This window comes from Haemaphysalis longicornis, unplaced genomic scaffold (genome assembly GCF_048455015.1).
Source record: "Haemaphysalis longicornis isolate Haplotype H1 unplaced genomic scaffold, Haemaphysalis longicornis Haplotype H1 scaffold_6, whole genome shotgun sequence".
Lineage (NCBI taxonomy): Eukaryota > Metazoa > Arthropoda > Arachnida > Ixodida > Ixodidae > Haemaphysalis > Haemaphysalis longicornis.
The window spans coordinates 114,908,852-114,929,128 of record NW_027526407.1 but is presented as its reverse complement, the minus strand read 5'-3'; the positions used below and the strand labels follow the sequence as shown (position 1 = coordinate 114,929,128).

The 20,277-nt window shown below is 45.4% G+C and overlaps 1 protein-coding gene across 3 annotated transcripts in view; it reads right to left on the bottom strand.

The window, feature by feature from the left end:
• Positions 1 to 2,056: 2,056 nt before the first annotated feature.
• LOC144141130 (venom metalloproteinase BumaMPs1-like) overlaps positions 2,057 to 20,277 on the bottom strand; it is an 88,590-nt gene continuing 70,369 nt past the window's right edge. For 2 of the 3 annotated variants that reach the window (XM_077672660.1, XM_077672659.1), the window contains exons 12-14: positions 16,403 to 16,550; positions 5,219 to 5,344; positions 2,077 to 2,195 (exon numbers count right to left, since the gene is read on the bottom strand). In XM_077672660.1, the coding sequence (XP_077528786.1) occupies positions 2,130 to 2,195; positions 5,219 to 5,344; positions 16,403 to 16,550 (340 nt within the window). In that variant the 3' untranslated portion in view covers positions 2,077 to 2,129. Of the gene's footprint in view, positions 2,196 to 5,218; positions 5,345 to 16,402; positions 16,551 to 20,277 lie in introns of all 3 variants that reach the window. The other variant, XM_077672661.1, reaches the window with a different exon arrangement.

Below are 20,277 nucleotides of genomic sequence, written 5' to 3'. Positions count from 1 at the left end.
GGCTGCAAATATGAGTTTTCTGTAATCATACATATAAGTCTGCATGAAATTACTCTCCTCAGCGTGTTGTTCATAGTCACAGCAGCTAAACAGCTGCATCCAAATTTTGCATTATGGTTTATCCTAATCCCCGGCCAGTTTTTATCAAACAAGGCACAACAATAAAAGGAGCATCGAGATTACCTCTAAGTACTCGTCATATACCCATTTGAGCATAGACGGCGCTTGCCTAAAACAGCTACGCGATGCTCGCAGACGCGAGCTCACTTTGGTGCACGGAGATTGGAAGGTTTCCAGATGGCTTTGCTGTTTTTTGTTATGTTTACCCTAAGAGGTACTTGTGAAGCAAGCCTTTCAAGCACATTCGACACGGCCCGTCAAGGCTCGGCGACCGCCCTTAGGCAAAGGGGAGGCTGAGAAATACCCGGAAGTAGCTAATCCGGATATGCACAGAGTGTGTGTCAAATTTCTCGGAAATGTACACTTCCTTTTTTTTTAAACATTGTGTCAGGACCACAATTGCGCGGTACAGACTTTCAGTGGTGGATGGAGTAGACCTTTTTTAGAAATGTGTACGTGCATTCTGGCTAAAGAAGCACCAACAGAAACACACACCGTCCCCCATGTTTTGTGGGGTTGAATCGCAATGAATACTGTAGAAAATGTCTGATCGTCAATGTCAGCGGCTTAATAAGCAAGCACGAGGTGTTCAGAGCGGCGGTAGAAGAGGGGGAAAGTGCGGTGGGGGGAATCTGGTGCGATTTGGTGGGAACAAGCGCCTCTTTGCACCCCCTGTCGTCGACCATGCCTCCTTGCAAACCATTAAAACGCACTCGGCAAAACTGATGTTCTCAACGGACTGCAATTCCCTGTCTAACAAAGCTCGTCCGGGAGAAGATTTCCAACAGCAGTGTGGCCTACATTTTTGGGAAAGATGGCACTTTGTTGGGCAATACCTTGTCCCTGCAGTTATTGTGGCTGCTTACTCGTTCCTATGAATCAAACGTCCTCAATGTCGTCATCATCTGTGCAAAGGAAGGCTGCTGGGTGACGCTGACGTATTGAACGGGTCTCCATAGGTTTCACTAGGCTCAATCTCACTAGTTAGAAGAGTCGTTGTGGTGTACGACCTGCTACAAAGTCCATGCGTGAAGACGTGATGACTGCTCCACCGTTCTTCTATTGTTATGGGATATCGTGGTAACAGCAAACTTGGTGATGAGAATAAATTGATTAAATACTGATCAGCCTAAATTTAACAGACGATACAAAGGCGAAAGACGAAGCGCAGGCACTGACCTGAGTCGCCTTTTGTCTGACTCTTTCATCTTTGTGTCCTTAGTTAAATTTATGCTGACCAGCATTTAATCAATTATGATCCCACTAGCTCAAATTCTGCCTATTCCTATACGTCTTGCTGATGAGAGGAGAGATCACGATGCCAGATGGTTCAGGTTTATTGAGTCAGCTGACCATTGCTCGTGTTCGCTGTCGGCGCTACTTTTTCGGATGGAAATAGCGATCCCACTCTTCCAGCGACCGCATCTGGTACAAAGATATTCTGTTGCACACTAATACATGCACCTCTCATCTTCATTACAATATTTATGAAGTCGATCGTTAGACGAAAAAGGGTATTGACTTATCATGGTGAGCCGGTTTATGTTCTGCGAGACACATGAAAATGCTGACTATTTTTTTCATTGCCCGCAAGCATAATGTTCGTGGCATCGTCCTAAATCCCTTTAAGGTAGGATTCCCCTGACACAAACAAGTGTGTTTTTGGCATTAGAAAAGATAACAACCGCGGGGGTATTTTTTTCTGATTGACCTCGGCGAAATGGGGAGAACTGAAAGGTTCTCACAAACAACGAAGTGTACACAACGCTCGTTGTTTGTAATTTTTTAGAGATGTTTCTAAGCTGAGAGAAGCGTATGCGACAGCACTGGGAGGTAATTAAATAAAAAAAAATGACCGTGTGGTTTGTTTATTATTACTCTATAAATGGCGAAACCTTACATGCCGTCTTACTAAAACAATTAGCACTTCTAGACTGCATAGGCTGTGTACTGCGCAGTCAGACGACAAAAAATGTCATGACATAATGCAGGTCTCTCCAAATAGCAATTTATTCACCGACAGGATGTATTTGGTACCGCCTGCTCTTTTTGACACACCTGCCATTGATGCAAACCTGAAAAAGCAACATACAATTGCCGCTGTAAACATTCTTCATTTGTAATGGCTCAAAGCTCAATTGCCAAAGACAAAGCCTAAATTGTCTACAAAAAATGGTGAATTATATGAGCGTTAGAGTCAAATCCAGTGGTGACATTGACAGAGTTTTGGAACCTGTGATAATGCGAGCCCTACAATTTTGTTATACTCAGTTGGTGCGATCGACTCTTTAACGCCACTTAACCGAAAGCTGTCATGAGTTTGTGTCATTGTGAAGCCTAAATATGCTATTCATTAAAACGTCAACTGCACCAAAGTATAAACATACACCTCGGAAAAACATTTTACAATTTTAGAACAGTATCTGCTCCAAATTTACTTAGCGGTATAAATAAAAGTTGTATGAACAACCCTGATGGTATTTCTTTTACTAAGAGTGCCAGCTTTAAGAAACGGTTGTAGTACTTGTATCAATATTCAAAAAGCACTGTATTATGTAGAGAATGCATCAATTTGGCGAGGTGTTTAACCCGTAAGAGGAAAGTCACCAAATATTCTTTAATATTTAATGACATAGCACTCTTGAAAGCCATATACCATACAGTGATGATTATTTTAAGTAAATTATTGCTAGAGCCTTAAATTCTGTACTGGTCACAAAACCGCTCCGCAACTCCGCAACTATATGACGGAGCTTCATATGTTGTGTTTGGCTGCCGCGCGGTGGTGCGAGCACACGCAGGAGGCACTGCTCGCCCGTCGTAGCGCTGCCGGGAGCGACGGGCACGTGCTCAATTTAGAGTGTTTGGTGCTAAAACATCGCGCAGCGAGCTTCCCATGCTGTATATTATTATACCACTCAAAGAGTATGTGTAAAAACTGGATGTCAACAATGTGTTTTGGCCCGGATGGTCATTCCTGTGCAAATGTACAACGAAAACCCTTTCCCCGTTGTGCTTACCCAGCGACGAAAAGCAGCACAACAAACTAACTCAAGTCATTCCGGAGAAAAAACGGTTTAGATTGCTTCGACTGTAAGTATACGCGTGTGACCGAGAACAATTTGGCTCCGCTGACATCATCCGTGCCAAATATTCGGCTGTAAATTCACTGCAGCGCGTCAAGCCTGCTGCTGCCCAGAGCACAGTTGTAGCATATTTCAAACATAAAGGCCGCAATTTCAAGCCCTGACAAGACCGCCAGATAAACGGCGCCGACAATCGTGCTCCGAATTGTCGAAAAGCTATTTACAGATTGCACCGGGAAAAATCACTTGTGCTCGCGTCTGCATGGGCATTGTTGGACAGGGTTTGCCTGATACTCGTACAGTTCCAGCTGCTTGCAAGTGTTGCAACCACTCTGCACAAACATCTGCAGAAGGGATTTACTTTGTTTTCTGAGCCACCGCTACTTTTTGATGTCAGAAAAATAAGCAATACTTTGGGATGGAGGGAAAAACGAGCCCAACAATTTCAAAAACAGTTCAAGCAGACCGTGCGGTGAATAAACAAAGTTTGCCCTTTTGCGAGCGTCCAGCACCTGTCCCATACAACACTGCCTAACCTTAAACCCTTATTTTACATGATCCGCATGTTATAGAGATGTGTTTTAATTACGTGCTTGCAATTATGCATTGCCTTCTTCCCAGCCTGGCAAGTGAAACGAATTTGTACTGTTGTATTTTTGCTCTTATTTGCGTATTTCCTTTTCACCGTGTTTGGCCCATGATAACGCAAGTAATAAATTTATTCTGTCCGCTCTATATATGGGTGGTTGTTTGTCCTGTGTACACTGGCGTATGAAACGCTTTGAACTCTCCGAGAAAACCCCTCTTCATTTTCTTTTTGCGGGTGCATATTTTTTATGGGTTCAATGCATTTCTACGGAAAGACATGGTGTAACCTGCCATTTCTGCAGCTGTCGTGTATTCTTGCAAGTGTGTATTGAGCTTTCACTTTAGGTACTCATCTCTATCTGGCGTGAACTGCGCATCGTAGCACGTTTGAAGAATTATCGTATATTCTGAATGACGTGAATATGCCTATTTCATTCGATTACCAAGTAGAGGCCTCTAACGACGCAGTTTTCGTCACAAAATATTTGACTTTTGCCTTAAAACAGGCAAATGAAAAAAATGTATAAACATGATGATGGGTTGAAGCCAGATGAAGTGGGTGCACTCGTCGGCCGTGGCAGGGGTAGAAGACCAAAAAGAAATCTCTCCATCAAACATAAGTGGGGTAGGATTAGGAAGATTGCATGACTCGGGAAAGAAATATTCAGCTAGACCAAAGCACGACCACGAAACGCGGCGAAAAGTTTCTCAGCGTGACCGGGAAAACGTAGCCCCCACTTTCGGCACGTGCGGCTGGTGGATGCCGTCTCAGCGGCAGCGGTGCTTGCTGGGACGCAGGCTGTCTCTATATGAAACTGACGACGAAGATTTGTGACCAGTAAAAAAGTTGAAGCCCTCTGGTAAAACACGTACCCCTGCCGTTTCACGATATATTCATTTGAGAACTCCTGTAAGAGCAACAAGGAAAAAGAATTGTGCTTTTATTTATAATAGGCAAGTTGAGAAAAAATGTTGATGCACTTGAAGGTGCATTGTACTATTCACTGTTAGGAACAAAGCAAAACAGGGCTGACTTAGAACTCGTAGAAGGCGTAAAAAAGTAGTAATGCTGTTCTTACGTCTATTCCGGGATGGTCGTAGAGCTAGGAGTAAAACTTTTTATAAAGTGAAGGAAAATATTTGAAGGGAACGTACGTCACTACATTGCAAAAGCTGCGGTGCGATTTACAGGAAATGCGGGGGTCGGGAGGGAGCTGATTTAACGTTAACTTTTGTGGTTTCAAACGCGTACATTATATGCCTAGGCAAGGTTCCTTAGCTCAGAGACCTATTTTCTGATCATTTTTCGAGAAATATGCAACGCCCGCAAATCAATATTCAGATTTATGGCAACAATGAAGGACTACCGCTTGCAATACACAGAAATAAGACCATGGTATATTTGTTGTTTAAAAACCAGTTACCTCGTGATGCCTATTGGGTCCATGCTTCCAACACCGGCTCCCATCAAGAAGGAGTAGCTGCCAGCAGTGGGTTCGTCCTTGCCATGGTACGCAACACTCAATCGTGCAGGGGTGTGTGGCATTGTCCTGCATAATTCGTACAGGTCACCTTAGTTACTACTCGGCCACTTGAAGCCCACATCCCATTATAAGTCGCCTCTTGGAAAAGCAATCCGTAAACTAAGAAATTTGTTACACTAACCGTATTCTAGACTTTGTTCTAAACAATCACCAACGTGCTGAGAGTAATCAGAATCAGATGCCATTCTTTTGACCGCTTTAGTGAAAGAAACATTTTATAGAATAAAAATTTATTAACTGAAGATAACACTTGTTATCATCAAGCCAATAAAAAAGTCTTAAAATATTATTTTCAGACGTTTATTATCAATTATCAAAAGATTTGTGCAATCAAAGTTCTTCATACTAATTGAAAACTGGTGCAGTATAGTTTCTGGAGATATAATATCTGAGCCATGAATAGTATAGGAAAGCGATATATGCCTCAGAATCTCACGCGCTAGGGCATTCACTGCACAAGCTTCCCGCCTAATTGTGATAATTCTGTCTTGAATATTACGAGTGAAAAGTTCACCTAAACCTTGCATTTCAGTCAAGACTTCAATGACCTCTTAACGACGGTGAAGCCAACTTTTTAGCACAATTAAGCAGTGAGGCATGCTTCTGAACTGCATTAAGTGCGTCAAGCAAACACAAAACATGTCTTGAGGATGTCTCCTGGATACAAAATGAAGGTGAATATCTTCCCTAAGAAAATATGGTTATTGTTTACACGACGATGGGTCCTATATTGTTTTCACGCCTTTTCCGCTTAGTAATCGCTCGAAATGGGATTACTTTGTCCCGTCTTCCAAAATAACCCAAAAGGCTTCTTACTGACGAACGCAGGCTTTTCAAATCGCTGGATTCTTGGGGTTACAGTATATACTTTGCGACCGACAATGTTCCCTCGGCAACGACCACTGCACGTGGAGACATGCCTTCTCCCCAATGAGTACTGGTTGTGGATGTAGTCGACCTAACAGATAATAGCCAGAGTCAGAGGGATATATATTTTGTCACACGTATGAAAAAGAGTGCCAGGAGGGAAGCCTCCCTTTTTTAGATCTTTGCGGGCAGCAGCTATGCTTGCTGGCTCAGCCGCACTTTCAAGTGATGCTTCCATTTTAGATCACTGCGTGCAGCCTTCGGAAATACGCGGAAGCCCCTGAAGCCGGTAAGTGCAGCCATACGATTTGAGGTATCACAGCCCAAACGTTTTCGTTGTGGTTTGGTCAGCCAAAAAAACCGCCACCGTACGACTAGACCGTCGCGCACTAGTATCGAAGGCACACACTTCACCATTTTTCAGACCTGTCCGGCTGGGAAGGCAGCCGAGGGCGCAAGAATAAAGCTTTGAAATCAGCATTCACAAACCGAGAATGAATTCCCTGTACGCTGTAGGGTTCCCTATTGCACTCTTTTTCAAACCGTGAAGTAAAATTGTAGCGATTGAGTAGGCACCGCAATAAACAGGGTCTCTTGTTTCGTCTAAGAGGGGCCGTGTCATAAAAGGCCACCCAGCACCCCCCTTACTAATTTTACCTAAGAAAGTCTAAGCCAAGAAAGTTTTGCCTTATTACGAATGCACTTGTTGCTGGCAGCTACAAATGTCTTTGTTATGTGAAAAGAAACAACCTATAAGGTGGAGCGACCCGTCATGCAGGCGATGCAGCACGTGATGCCCTAGCTGCAGTTGCAAATTTATGCCTACATCTGTAATTATCAGGAGTCCAACTAGTATCTCGCACCAGACCTAAGACTCGCTCCGTTGCACGTAGCCAGCACTTGTATTTCCAACACGAAGACAAGACCACGAAACGAAAGACTGACGGATCGTTCCCAGGACCCAACACACACAGACGGGCAGTTACGCAAAACACAAGTCTTCTGAGAATGTCCTCACGGCGTCCCACCAACCCCAGTCCAAACGCGGATGTCAGCGTCGGTGACTGGCCGAGACTGCTGATGAGGTGGTGTTCCTCGAGCCTACGCCTCGAGGCAAGCGGGCAACAGGGCTGTTTGAGTGCTCCTCCGGAACAAGGACGAGAGGTACGCCGGGTCTTCTCACCGGCCTGGAGGTCCGAACGCAGGCCCGAACCACTGATCGGGCAGCTTCGGTTAGCCCGTCCCTTCTTTTTTCTTCGTGTTCCTCCTCTTCAGACAGTCTTATCTAGCCATCGGACCGTCCTAGGGGTTGGCCACACACGCTTTCCGTTCACCTTACCACAATTACCCCCCTTTTAAGAAAGTTGTTATAACAACTATTCTCAGTTCCATTAAAACCTCCTAACGGGTTCGTTGATTATGGGGCCAGCCGGTTTCCATGACACCTGCGCGACCTCCATGCGGTGATTTTTCCGGTGAGTATGTTCGGTGACAGGTGGTGCAAGATGCGACGAACCACCGCACGTCAACGTTGACGCCAGGCCAGTAAAACTCTCTTAGAACTCGGTTAAGCGTTTGGCGTACACCGAGATGACCGGCCGGGGTATGTTCGTGTGAGCTTCGAATGACCGATTCTCGGAGCGGCTTAGGCACGAGAATCTGGCTATACGTTTCACCCATCACTCGGTGGTACTGCCGGTACAGAATCTTGTCTTCCTGTAGGAAGTTGCTGTAGCGGCCCTTGCGGTAATACACTCGCTTGCCGACTTTCCGCTGGCACCATTTCAATGACGGATCGCTGCTCTGTTGTTGAGCTTTCTCATCTTTCGAAAGAGAGCTGGTAACTCTTTCCTCCTTATAAAAAAGGCTGTTGTTCTGCGCCTTGACAATGGCAGACATCAGCACTGGAACGTCTGGTGGCCTTTCCTCTTTCAAAAAGCGCAATCTGTTTCTCGTCCCGGCTGCTTGTGCTCTCCCAGCATGGATCTGGGTTCAGTGCTGATCGCACTCCAGGCACGTTACCAAGGACGAGATCGTACGTGGGGTTTGCAATGCAAATGGCGTCGACTTTCCCTGTGAAGTAGGGCGTGTCAACGTGAATCTTCGCCTCTGGTAACTGCATCGCCGACCCCTCCAGAAAGAAGACTTCCTTTGTTTTTCCCGAAAACCTCTTGTCGGGAATGAGGCTGCGCCGAACAATAACAGTGTTGCGGCCCGTGTCCCTTAGAACGCGTACAGGTTCCCCGAGTACACGCCCTTCAACAACGGGTAGGCTGTCCGCTAGAAATCGAGGTGCCTTGTAGTCCCATCGGCTGTGGAAGCCTGAGGTTTTGTCTGCGTTCCTAGAGGAAGCAGTGGAGACCCGGTTTGGATGACCCTGAGAAAATCGTGTGAAGGCACACGAGACAAAATGTTTCGGGTGGGTTGGTTTGTTTTCGCACTCTTCAGCGCTGTGCCTTGACTTGCCGCAATTCTTGCATTTTGGCGGGTTTCTAAGAATGACGTGACAGTCAGGGGCAGTGTGGCCGATGCGGTTGCATAAGTAGCATTTTAGCGACTTGTTTTGGGCATCACTTCCATCTCTGAGTGTCTCATCACTATCATTCCCGATGTTAGTGATATTTTGTTCCTCCAGGAAGCGGTCGGTATGGTCAGCGAGAGAACTCAGCGTCTTGCAGTCTCGCTCCTTCAGCAATACAATGAGCCTGGTGTGGCAGCATCGAAGAAACTACTCGGCGACGACGAGGTCCCTGAGTCCTTCGAATGTTTTCGGCACACCTGACATCTAAGTCCAATGGTCAAAATATCCTGAGAGCCGGGCAGCCAGCTGTCGTCCTGTCTTGCCGTCCATGGCTTGTGCTTCCCTGAACTTCTGGTAGCCCTGGGCAGTGAAGCGGAAGCGCTGCAATAGAGCGTTTTTGACTGCGGGGTAATCCTGCGATTCTTCTGCTGTCAGACGGCCTATCACGGTCAACGCTTCCCCAGAGAGGCACATGCTGATGGCCGTGGCCCATTTCTCTGGTGGCCATTCTTGTGCAGTAGCTCCCCGCTCAAAGCGCTGTAGATTTGCATGTAGGTCATGGCGGCGCTCGTCAAAGATGGGGAGAAGCTTCTGAGGATTGACCATGGCCCCAAAGGGTGTCGTGCGGACCGGTCTAACGCCGTTCTCGTGGCTGGCGTTCCCCTGGGTCCCTGCAGTTGCCGGCGTTTCCCGAAGTCAGAGCTCCAGCAACAGAAGCTCTTTGCGCCTTTCGTCCGCGACCTTCTGCCGTTCGTCTGCGGCCTTCTGCCTTTCGTCTTCCTCGCGATTTGCTTCCCGTTGAGCCAGTCGTTCCGCGCGCTGGTTAGCGCGTTCTTTCTCAACCCACTCGCGGAGCTCATGCCCAGATAGGCCGTGCTGGACGCCTGGCGCTGTAAGCTTGTCGAGGTCCATGGTGGTCTTTCTGTACAGTACGGAAGTCGTATCGGTCAGTATGCTAGCTGGATCCTGGCAGGCTCGTCACTTTTGTAATGATCAGGAGTCCAACTAGTATCTCGCACCAGACCTACGACTCGCTCCGTTGTACATTGCCAGCACTTGTATTTCCAACACGAAGACAAGGCCACAAAACGAAAGACTGACGGATCGTTCCCAGGACCCAACACACACAGACGGGCAGTTACGCAAAACACAAGTCTTCTGAAAATGTCCTCACGGCGTCTCACCAACCCCAGTCCAAACGCGGATGTCAGCTTCGCAGACTGGCCGAGACTGCTGATGAGGTGGTGTTCCTCGGGCCTACGCCGCGAGGCAAGCGGGCACCAGGGCTGTTTGAGCGCTCCTCCGGAACAAGGACGAGAGGTACGCCGGGTCTTCTCGCCGGCCTGAAGGTCCAAGACGCAGGCCTGAACCACTGATCGGGCAGCTTCGGTTAGCCCATTCCTTCTTTTTTCCTCTTCTTCCTCCTCTTCAGACAGTCTGATCCAGCCATCTGACCGTCCTAGGAGTTGGCCACACACGCTTTCCGTTCACCTTACCACAACATCAACCCTGGCGTTCCTGACATTACGACATCTCTGTTAGCATCACTAATGCCCCTCCATAGTGTCAACCACAAGATCTACGGGTATCGAACAATCCCGAATCACTAGCACCTGCAGCTCAATAGTCGACATAAATTCTGCATTATAATAGTCGAAGAATACCTGTACAGAAACCACAGCTTTTTCACATCTACGAAAATTCATCCTATCGCAATATTTTGTATGAAGCCCGTGCATAAAGCACCCTATACCAAGTTAATTTGGTCGCCACGACACTGCAGTCGAAAGCAAATGCACTTTCACGCAATCAAAATCGCAATGTACATCGATAAGGACATTCCCAATACATAACTTGGCACTATCAAACACTTGACCCCATCGCAAGAAGACAATGATGTTCCCTGTACATTTCGTAAACACAAATACTCTGTAATTGCACCCTTTCTTCCCCGGCCGCCTCCCTGCTCTGTGCCATGACTTAAGTGGAATTTCTTTTGTCTATGTTTTGCCTATATGTGAATGCTCAGTCTATATTTATATGGTTTGTCTATATTTATTACGCTTTGTATATAGTTATATGCTTTGTATATTTTTGAATGCTTAGGACCACAAGTTAGGCTATCTAGAAGCCGTAATCACGAATAACAATTACGTTTTAACATCGCCTCAGCCAAATTTTCCTCCTAACAACATACATACCACGACTAGATAAGCCTATTACAACGTCCAAGGTAGCATTTACCAGGCATAAATTTGGGCAATTCGTGAACAAAACCTACCTGGATTAGGCTACCTGATACTGATGCAGCAACCATGTTTCTATAAATATTATGATCTGTACAGATATGCACAACACACAACTAAAACGGCAGGACTCTAAATTAGGCTAGTTGGTAATGGTTCTTGATGGGAAAACAAAGCAAAGACAACGAACCTAAAAAAGATAAGACAGAAAGTGTCCTGTCTCCGTCCTTTTCTGGTTCCGTCGTCTTTGCGGCCTATTTCTCTCATGAACCAACAAAAACACGTACCCCTGCGCACTTATAAATACCAGTATAAATCTACAAACCTTAATAATATTATAAAAACAATTCGCAGCTCCGTCGAAGAATTAATTTCCAGCATCCCTTTTAATCTCTATAGCCTGCACTCCGAATTGAATCTGGTTAACCTATAGAATTACCTTTTTTATTTAGGCGTATACACGCACAAAGCCTCACAACCAATCAATATGCGGAAACGTTCCCTGGGCATGTAAAATGTATATGTCACACTGAGGATTGTGAAATAAGCAATAGATATACCTCTTTTCTTCTTTAGGCTGCTATCCATTACTTTAACGAATCCAGGCAGTGCTAAATTTACACCTCGGTGAATTCAAAAGTCCTACAACTTCCGTCAGTATCGCCGCACATTTAGATATTACGAGTGACGGAGGAGCTGTAATGGCAGAGGATGGTTTCTCTCCTTCATCGTCGATGTCCCCTCATCCCTTCAATGACCCTGTCATCTTCTCACTTCCACGTTCTACGTACATAAACTCACATTTCACGTTTCGCGAAGTAAACCTTGAACTCACCTCCATAAATCGCGTACAGATACCGAAAAATGCGCCCTTACTAACTGAATTTGAAAAAAAACTTTCCTACAATTGAAGACAGCTTTTTCAGACGAATAAACGTTAGGTGTGAACGCGCAGCACTACCTTTTGATTTAAATCTTTCCTTTCTTAATTCCTTCCTAAACCGGCAACCCCTTATCTCTGTGCCTATTTTACGCCCACGATCAGTTACGTGAACCATCTGTATAATAATGAAGCGGACTCTCTATAATAGATTACTTAATTACATAGACATAAGGAACGCCCCAAATACTTACGTCTTTTTAAAAAAATGTTAACCCACACATCATAGCAAAGATTGCTAGCGTACTCACTCACGAACGCACGATTTGTACCAGTGTAGTGCAAAAAATGAGAGTATAAGATACAATAAAAATATGTTTGATTTGTTAACCTTGAGGTCAGTTATAGAAAACGGCAAACATTTTAAAATCATAGGTCCAACTTTGAATTCTATTGTGCCTTTTTATTTTACCATACACGCAAAATTGCGATGAGATGTAAGTTTGCCGCCTATACGTAAGCAGATTAGCGTCTGGGTGTCTACAGCTTTTACGTTCGTGAAGGCACGTTCCCACAAATCAAACACGTATACTTTATGTCCACTTGACTACCTAGCTGGAAAATGGTGCATTGTGGTGTAACAGTGCCTCTGCCGATGAGCAAGTATCGCGCTACACCAAGACGTCGATCCTGTAACAAATATCGTTTGGTACTTTGACCAGCACGGCTCGAAGAAAAAATTTGAGAGGCTGTGATACCTATTGATCACAAATTCCAAATGCAACCAATTGAATAAACTTACTTTCAAAAATGATTATAGGCCCTTTCCACGCCTGTCATACCTTCTGATATAAAGATTACAATCTATACAGACAGGGTACTACATGAATCACTACCACAATTAAGAAATGTACGTACTCTTCAAATAATCAAACTCTTTACAACACGCCAGGCTGGCCTTAATAAATATGACCCTAAACAGCTCGTTTACGCACTCTTCTATTCACCAAAAAGGCATGCCTACCTTTACATCAGTACTTTTCAAAAGCTACAAAAACTCTTCGAAGCATTATTATATTTCATTAGTACTGTTAACGTTAGCGTTAATGTTACTGCTTTTTTAAATTACCACATCTCGTTATAGGTCTCACCGCTTAAACTAGAATTTATCACCTTCATGAGTGCAGTAATATGCCTACATACGCTGCCAAAACAAACGCACCCCTTCAATTCACACGTGCAGTGACTGTAATGGACGTGTCGCCAAGGAATATTCAAGCCGTCGCAACACGCTTTTACCTTGGCCACCTAACAATTTTTGTGGGAAAACAAATAAAGAAGAAAAGTGAACCCTCCAAATGAACGACAGATAACTGGAGCCACGAGCTACATTTCCCTGCAGACAAACCGTACAGCTTAGCGGCATGAACCAGCTAATTAACAACATAATGAAAGCAGGAAGAAACGAAATGGCTGCGAAACAACAAAATCAGCACAGGATCAGAAAAGCTGTTGTCCGCCTGTGACATTCAGCATCTAATCTGATGCATCCGAAACAGAATCAAGCACAGCCGCCGCGTACCCAATAGCAACGCGCAGCGGGTGCCAGTGATTCACTGCCACCTGATACCACTATTAAAATGGCAGAACTTGTAAGTGTGCTCTCGTTTAGTGACTTACTCTTATAACTAGAGTTTTCCGTGTACAAGCATATACACAGCCGCACATATTCGAGCAGCTGCACTGGACTGTGATCATCAATATTCACAGAGTCTATGGATCAACAAGATCTATGGATCAACAAAAGACATCTTTTATAAACTTAAAATCGCCATCACCATCGGGCGGGTGCTCGGCCATGGCGGAGTCCCCGTAAATGAGCTTAAACATTTGGTGACACCTGCTTCACTCCCAACCGTGACACAAAGCCAGTTTCACACATTCCCAACTAATACGACCCATACGACGGACCGCTATCAAACCAGACGAAAAGCACATGTCCGTCGATTATTGTTAGGCACACGAATTCCTACGTCCTACTGTCGATCCCAAGTCCGCCCCAGCCAACTTATAACTAATCAAAACTTTTCTCTTGTGAAACAAGAAAAGGTTTTTTATTCTTCTACTAATCAAGGCATGTGTACAGAATGTGAAATTCTTGAAACCATGGAAAATGCTGTTTGGAGACGTCCTCGATTTCACAATAGGCGACAATTTGTTCTTCACACTTTTAAAGACGCCTTAAAGTGGCACTGAAGTGGTTTGTAAACATTGCGGGACTACTAGCGCAAATTGTAGTTCTGAGTCCATAGGCCATGTTTCGATCCTTCTAAGTGCGTTTACGCGAATATATTTAGTAAGAACATCAATTAAAAACGATGTCCTCCTCTCTGCATTCTCGCCCATTTTTCGTGGCGTTTTCGTGTGATGTCAAGAGAAAATGACTTGGCTTGACTGCGCTACTGCAGGGCTCGCAGACCTTCCGACAAAGTCGTAGGGCGCAGCGTTTAGTCCGCCGGAAGCCGACGGGTCGTCGCAGTTCGTTCGCTCAGCTGAAACTAAGCCACGCCATGTTTATGAATGGAAGAATGGGCCTTTCTTTGCTTTATTAGTTTGTAGACTGCATCATGCTCCAAGTCCAGGTCGCTCCACAAAAGCGCTGCACAATCGCACATGCGACGCTTCGCTAACTCGTATGCTAGTACGAATACCTAAGGTTTTCGTACTAGCCTAGTACGAAGTCAATATAGGCACTGACAAAAAGCAATCGACTGAAACTTGTACCGTACACCGTAAAACGAGGGAGAAGGAAGCACTTTTAATGCTGGGTGAACAAGCACGGCGGTCTAAGAAATGCAATTGCTTGACATAAACTTTTGTGGAATACTGGGGGACGCTTACTGCATAGGTGCTATACTACAAATAGTCACGTAAGCTGCCTAATATGCTAATATAAATAAAACTGTCAACTGGTTACACGTTATATACTTTATATTTGTAATGCCATCCGCGCTGGCCCGCGGCCAAGTGGTCTTGAGAGCTAGGTTTGTTAGTTTGAAGTGGCAAGCTCGAATCCTGGAGGGTACATTCGTTGATTTTTTGTTTTCGGACGATATTTTCTATACTGAGTTCACCATTTTTCGGCCGTAACGTAAACTGCTCTACGAACTAGTTCACAGAACGCGCGGAGACTGACACTGACGCGCTAGAGAGTCCTCGTTGGTGTGCTGTTGCCATAAGCACCGAGTTCTTGCGGGCAGTGGGCACAGGCCAGAATCAACAGACCCTTGTCCCTCTGCGAACAGGCTTTGTACGATACAGACATGAGTGAAGCAAGCTCCAAATATGGGGGGAAAGCGCATGGCATTTGAGCGCCTGCGGTGACGCGAAGGGCGTTCATCCAATGCGTAGGCGTCGGCTAGTGATTGCTACAATTCCAAGCCGTCCTGGAGGCTTATCTTAGGCACTTTACAGCCGACAACATGGCAGAAGTGCGGTATAACGATTATAGAGATATCAAGAATGCCCGTCCAACGATAACGTCAGATGTAAAGCGTGTTGTGTTTCAGAACCGAAGCCAAAACTTGCTTCAATGCTAATCTTGGACATCGTCCAATCACGGTGCACCACCTCCCGACGTCACAGCCTTTAGATAGTGTGGCCTCCGCACACCGGGCATGGTAGTTTTTCTTCTTTCGGGCTTAATAACATAATTACAGACTTATCAACCAAATAAACGATGACAACTGCGTTAATTTGAGCCAGTCTAAGCACTGCAAGCAAAAACCGGAGCTTCAGAAATTCACTTCAGTGTCCCTTTAATAGAAGGCCTCCTCTGAATGAATGTCATCGTGAAAAACTGAGATCTTGTAAAATTCCTCATAATAAGGGCAATGGGAGGTTTCCGAAGGTTTCCGAAGTTTCCGAAGGGCAAATGAAGGTTTCTGGACAACCAAAGAAACCTTGCAAAGAGGCAATAAGCTTAAACGTCTAATACCGCAAGTAAGCATGGCACACTCTGATAGACCAAGGTGTTCCAGTCTTGTGGTAAATCAAGCTGTATAACTGGTGTAATGTGTTTTCATTTCTTAAGCCGGAATAATTCTCCCCGTATAAGAGAAAGCTATGCGATCGGGCCAACAAATTTTTATCGGAAATGAGTACTTCTAATTGAATTATGTGCGTGTACGTAAAAAGGAAATGTTATAGGGCCACGTCAGCCCTAGTTTGTTCAATCAAATATAAAGCAAGGCTTAAAACGCTGGCTATAAAAATGTCAACCTCGTGTTTATTCTTTGGGGAACTGTTTTGTTACTCCGGAAAATTAGAGCAATGAGTTTTACTCTGTCGCCCAAACAGAAAAGCTACAATTGGAAACGCTTCCCTAAGACAGCTATAAAGCCAAATAGCCTGTGAACAAGTAATATCTCCAGGCGGTAACTACGTTGGTACTAAAACAAAAGTAATCTCTGATACATATAAGGTTCTTTGTGCTTGTGTTTTAAAACCGAAATAAAACTTGCAAAAAATACGTCTCCAGTTATACATACCCTGTTATAACGTGTCTGTGGATCCGCTCGATAGCTTAATTTACACTGCTTGCTTCGGCTCAAGTAGTAGCCTGGTAAAGTCCCTGTTTGGTACTTTTTAAGGCGATTTCCAGCGTTCCTTTTGTGGAGACAGTCAATTTTGCGTGACCTAAGTAAAAATGGTTTCAATAAATTATACGCTCCTTGTATATTCACTCTGGCCTCTCTAAACCCATTTTTAAAGTTACTGTACAAGAATACCACTTCTATTCTTTAAAGAGGTGTCCCCCGCCAAGCTTTCACTAGACAAATAGCGCTATGGAGGCACCATAGGGCATCATTTTGGAATACATGAAAATTTAAGCAAGCATTGACATCCCGAGTCTTAGCTGGTTCTTTCCACCGCCATCAATAAAGAGCGGTCGGGATCAGAAATTAAGCCTTCTACGTTGTCCTCCATATCACTGCGCCTTATCGTTACCCAGCACACCGTGCAAATTTGAGAAGATGACACTGCAGCAGGTTAGCACGTACCTATATATTTTGAAAATATTCTCAGTGACGAAATTGTGCTCCTCCGCACGCGCTCAATAGCATTGCTTAAAAGCACATGTATACGAAGGAAACTCCTCTGCTGTCATTACCCAGACCGCTGATTTTATGCACTTCTTGATTTGCGTATGGTAATACTAAATTTAACAGTACCTAAAACATTTTTCTCTATGACTAATAGAATAAAAGGTAGAAATAAAGTTTCCAGCAGTAAGGCTACCAACATTTTTTTTTCAGATAACGCGCCTATGCCACACCACAAAAAAGGCCTGAGCGCATAGAGATTTGAAAACGAACTACTCGAAGAAAATTTAGGACGTCTCAATTCAAAGGTTACTGATACAATTACCCAACGCAAGTTTTTATTTTCCGTCATTTTAATTTTTCCTGACAGCTTTTTTCTATTTGTTTTGAATCGCGATGTTACGCCATCAGGAACGTCATCTTAACCTTATGTTAAAACACTGTGAGGTGGAAAGCTTGTTGCGACGACGACGAAGGCGGCGAGGCTCAAACATGCCCTCACAATGATACTGGCGCGCATGGGGGCTTCGGGAATTGCGCACAGTGTGAGTGCGCAAGGAAAAGGAAGCGGCAAGCCACAGGAGGAAATGACGTGGGCCACGAAGTGAAAGAGAGACAAACTTCATTAGCAAAGGATGACCACTGGTCCCAATGGACGAAATGAATAGGGATCGAGGGTAAGAGAAAATAAACAAATGCGGGTTGTTCTCAGTAGGTTAATAACTGGGCCAGTTTTTGGAACCTGCAATTAATGGGCGAGTTCGTGGTAATGGCAATAGGGATCGCAATGAAATCAAGAGTTTGTGCAGGTTTGCCAGTTCATTAGGGGGAGGACCCACTCAAACAAACCGTGCTAGACCGCTTTTTATTTAATAAATTGCTCTTTTATATAATACTTGTGCATGAGTTTGTTATAAATGGGGATGTATTTCGGGTGATTTGAATGTATGGTGACTGGCGAAAGCTGGGCACCACCAAACGAGGTGTGTGAGGTCTGATGGAGTATTGGTATGGTAAGGACATCGAGGGGGCAACCAAGGTGTATACCACTTGCGAATTGTTTCGGGTGTGTAGGCCGAATTTGCAATATACTTGTTAATAAAGGTTTCGCCTCAGCGGGGAATAGGAAGAAGGCGGCTGTGGTAGCCAGCAGGAGTTTGTGCTTCTAGACGGGCGCGTCGATCCTTGTTGTGCGCTTGGAAGCCCATCGCTGGGAAGGGCGAGGGAGACCGCGACGGCCTTACCCCAGGTACAAGTGGAGAATGGGAGGGGTAACTTTCCTGAGCGGCCTCATGGGCGGCCTGGTTCCCTGAAGAAAATGTTTAGTGGCCAGGTACCCACTCGACACGGTAGGTGGAGATATACGATCGCAACGCTGTGAGGGCTTAGTAAAGATCAGGGAGGGTGCGTATGAAGGGCGGTAGAGGTGGGTCACAATCAAAAGCGATAGCTGACACCGCGTGGTAATAGCGTGGAGCTCCGCATGGAGGCTGGAAAGTTCTCTGCCAAGTATGGTGGTGTGCACTTAGAGAACCGGGGCCTCAGGGCATGTGCAAGCAAGGCCCGCAAAATGATAGTTTACGCTTGCATCTGTGAAAATGTCAAGTTCGTTCTGCAGGCGATCCCTTTTGAGATGTCGGATTCGCCGCTGTAGCAATAACGCTCTATAGGTTGGCTATGCGTAGAAGTATCATGTGCTGGTCGACGCCAAGGTGCAACGGGGACTGGGTAAGAGGGAAGTACTGGTAGTGTTCTAGCGTCCCACGCGGATAAGGCGTGTCCCTGGTGTTTAAGGCGTCTTTTGAAGTCCGCCTGGGCTTTGGCCTCCTGAATGATGGCTTCAATAGAAGGAAGAGGTACAGCTTGTTCCGGTTTACCAATGGGTGTATGCTTTGGTAAACCAGTGACTGTCTTGGGGGTCGCCCGATGTAGCACCTAAATTTTTTTGACGTGGGTCCTCTTGAGGTCGTAAGCGGTTACACCGTACGTGAGGGTGCTCAGAGTGACAGCCATGGCCATATTCAAGATACCGTTCTGCGTGCCTCCGTTATACATATTAGGCAATCGACGGGCAGAGTGCAGTTTGGCATTCTATTTCTTATTTTATCTTTTGAGCTAAATGCCAGGACTGTTTTTTGTTCCAATTGGAAGGCCTAGGAGTTTAATGGGCTCAGTGCAATACATCGCAGTGGAGTGTGTTGACGGGAATTTTTTGGGGCTGTCAGGTGGCTTACAACCGTATACTGCCAGAAATTCGTTTCTAGGTGCGAGTTGTAGGCATAGCTGGGCCAGAGTGAGCTCAAGGATATTATCCGCGGCCGGTGGCTCAACAACCTGTTCCTCTAAAGAATCAGTCGGCCGCTTCCGTCCAGACCGGGATATCATCGGCGTATATGTTGAAGTGGGCGCCTGAGTCAATTTTACGTTGTCGAGCTGCTGTGGTCATGGCCAGGTTGAAACGTAGAGGACCTAAAATCGACACTTGAGGACCACCGCGGTCGATTTAGTAAGTCGTGAGTTCGCATTCAGGGTGCGAACCGTGAAGGCGTACAGGCCGGCGCCGGCTTTGGAGAAATTCTCTAATCCGATTGCGTGTGGGCACTGCGGTAGGCATGAGCCAGTTCCTCTAGAATGACCTGGTGGATAAAGTTGTCAAACGGCTTTCGCTGATCAATCGCCATGATGAGGTCAGGAGGGCCGCGATCGTAGTGGGGCGGTTAATTAACCTGCGCAGAAGCCAGAGGCTATCATGCGGACAACATTGGCTCGGACGCCTATTTAAGCTGGGTGAAAATACGGTGGGACATATTCTAAATAATGTGTGAGCCTAATATTTATAAGTCGCTGATGATGATAGTAGCATTTTAATGGGGCAAGGCCAACCAGGGCAAAGAGCGCCAAAACAGACGGTTAGCTAGCATATAATAAAAGTGAATAATAAAACGAATCAGCAACAGAGGTAAAACAAATAAAGAGAATGGAAATGTGTGGTGTAGAGGGCGAAGTTGTGGTTATGCATGATACGATATGAGATTCAGAGATTTACCTTCTGAAAAATACTTAAGAACACGCAGAACAGAAAACATTAGGTCATCACCTAAGAAGTGCGATAGGTGGAGTGGGATTTTTCGTCTGTAGATTTCTGGAAATTGCCTCCGTTGTGTGGTGTGGAGTGTCTTGCATGTGATTAGTATGTGAACTACAGATAGGCCCTCTCCACACCTTCCGCACAGGGGTCTCGAAGACCCAGTGAGCAAGTGAGAATGTGTTATGTAAGTGTGGCTTATCCGTAGCCTGGCTAAGGCTACTTCCGTGTGACT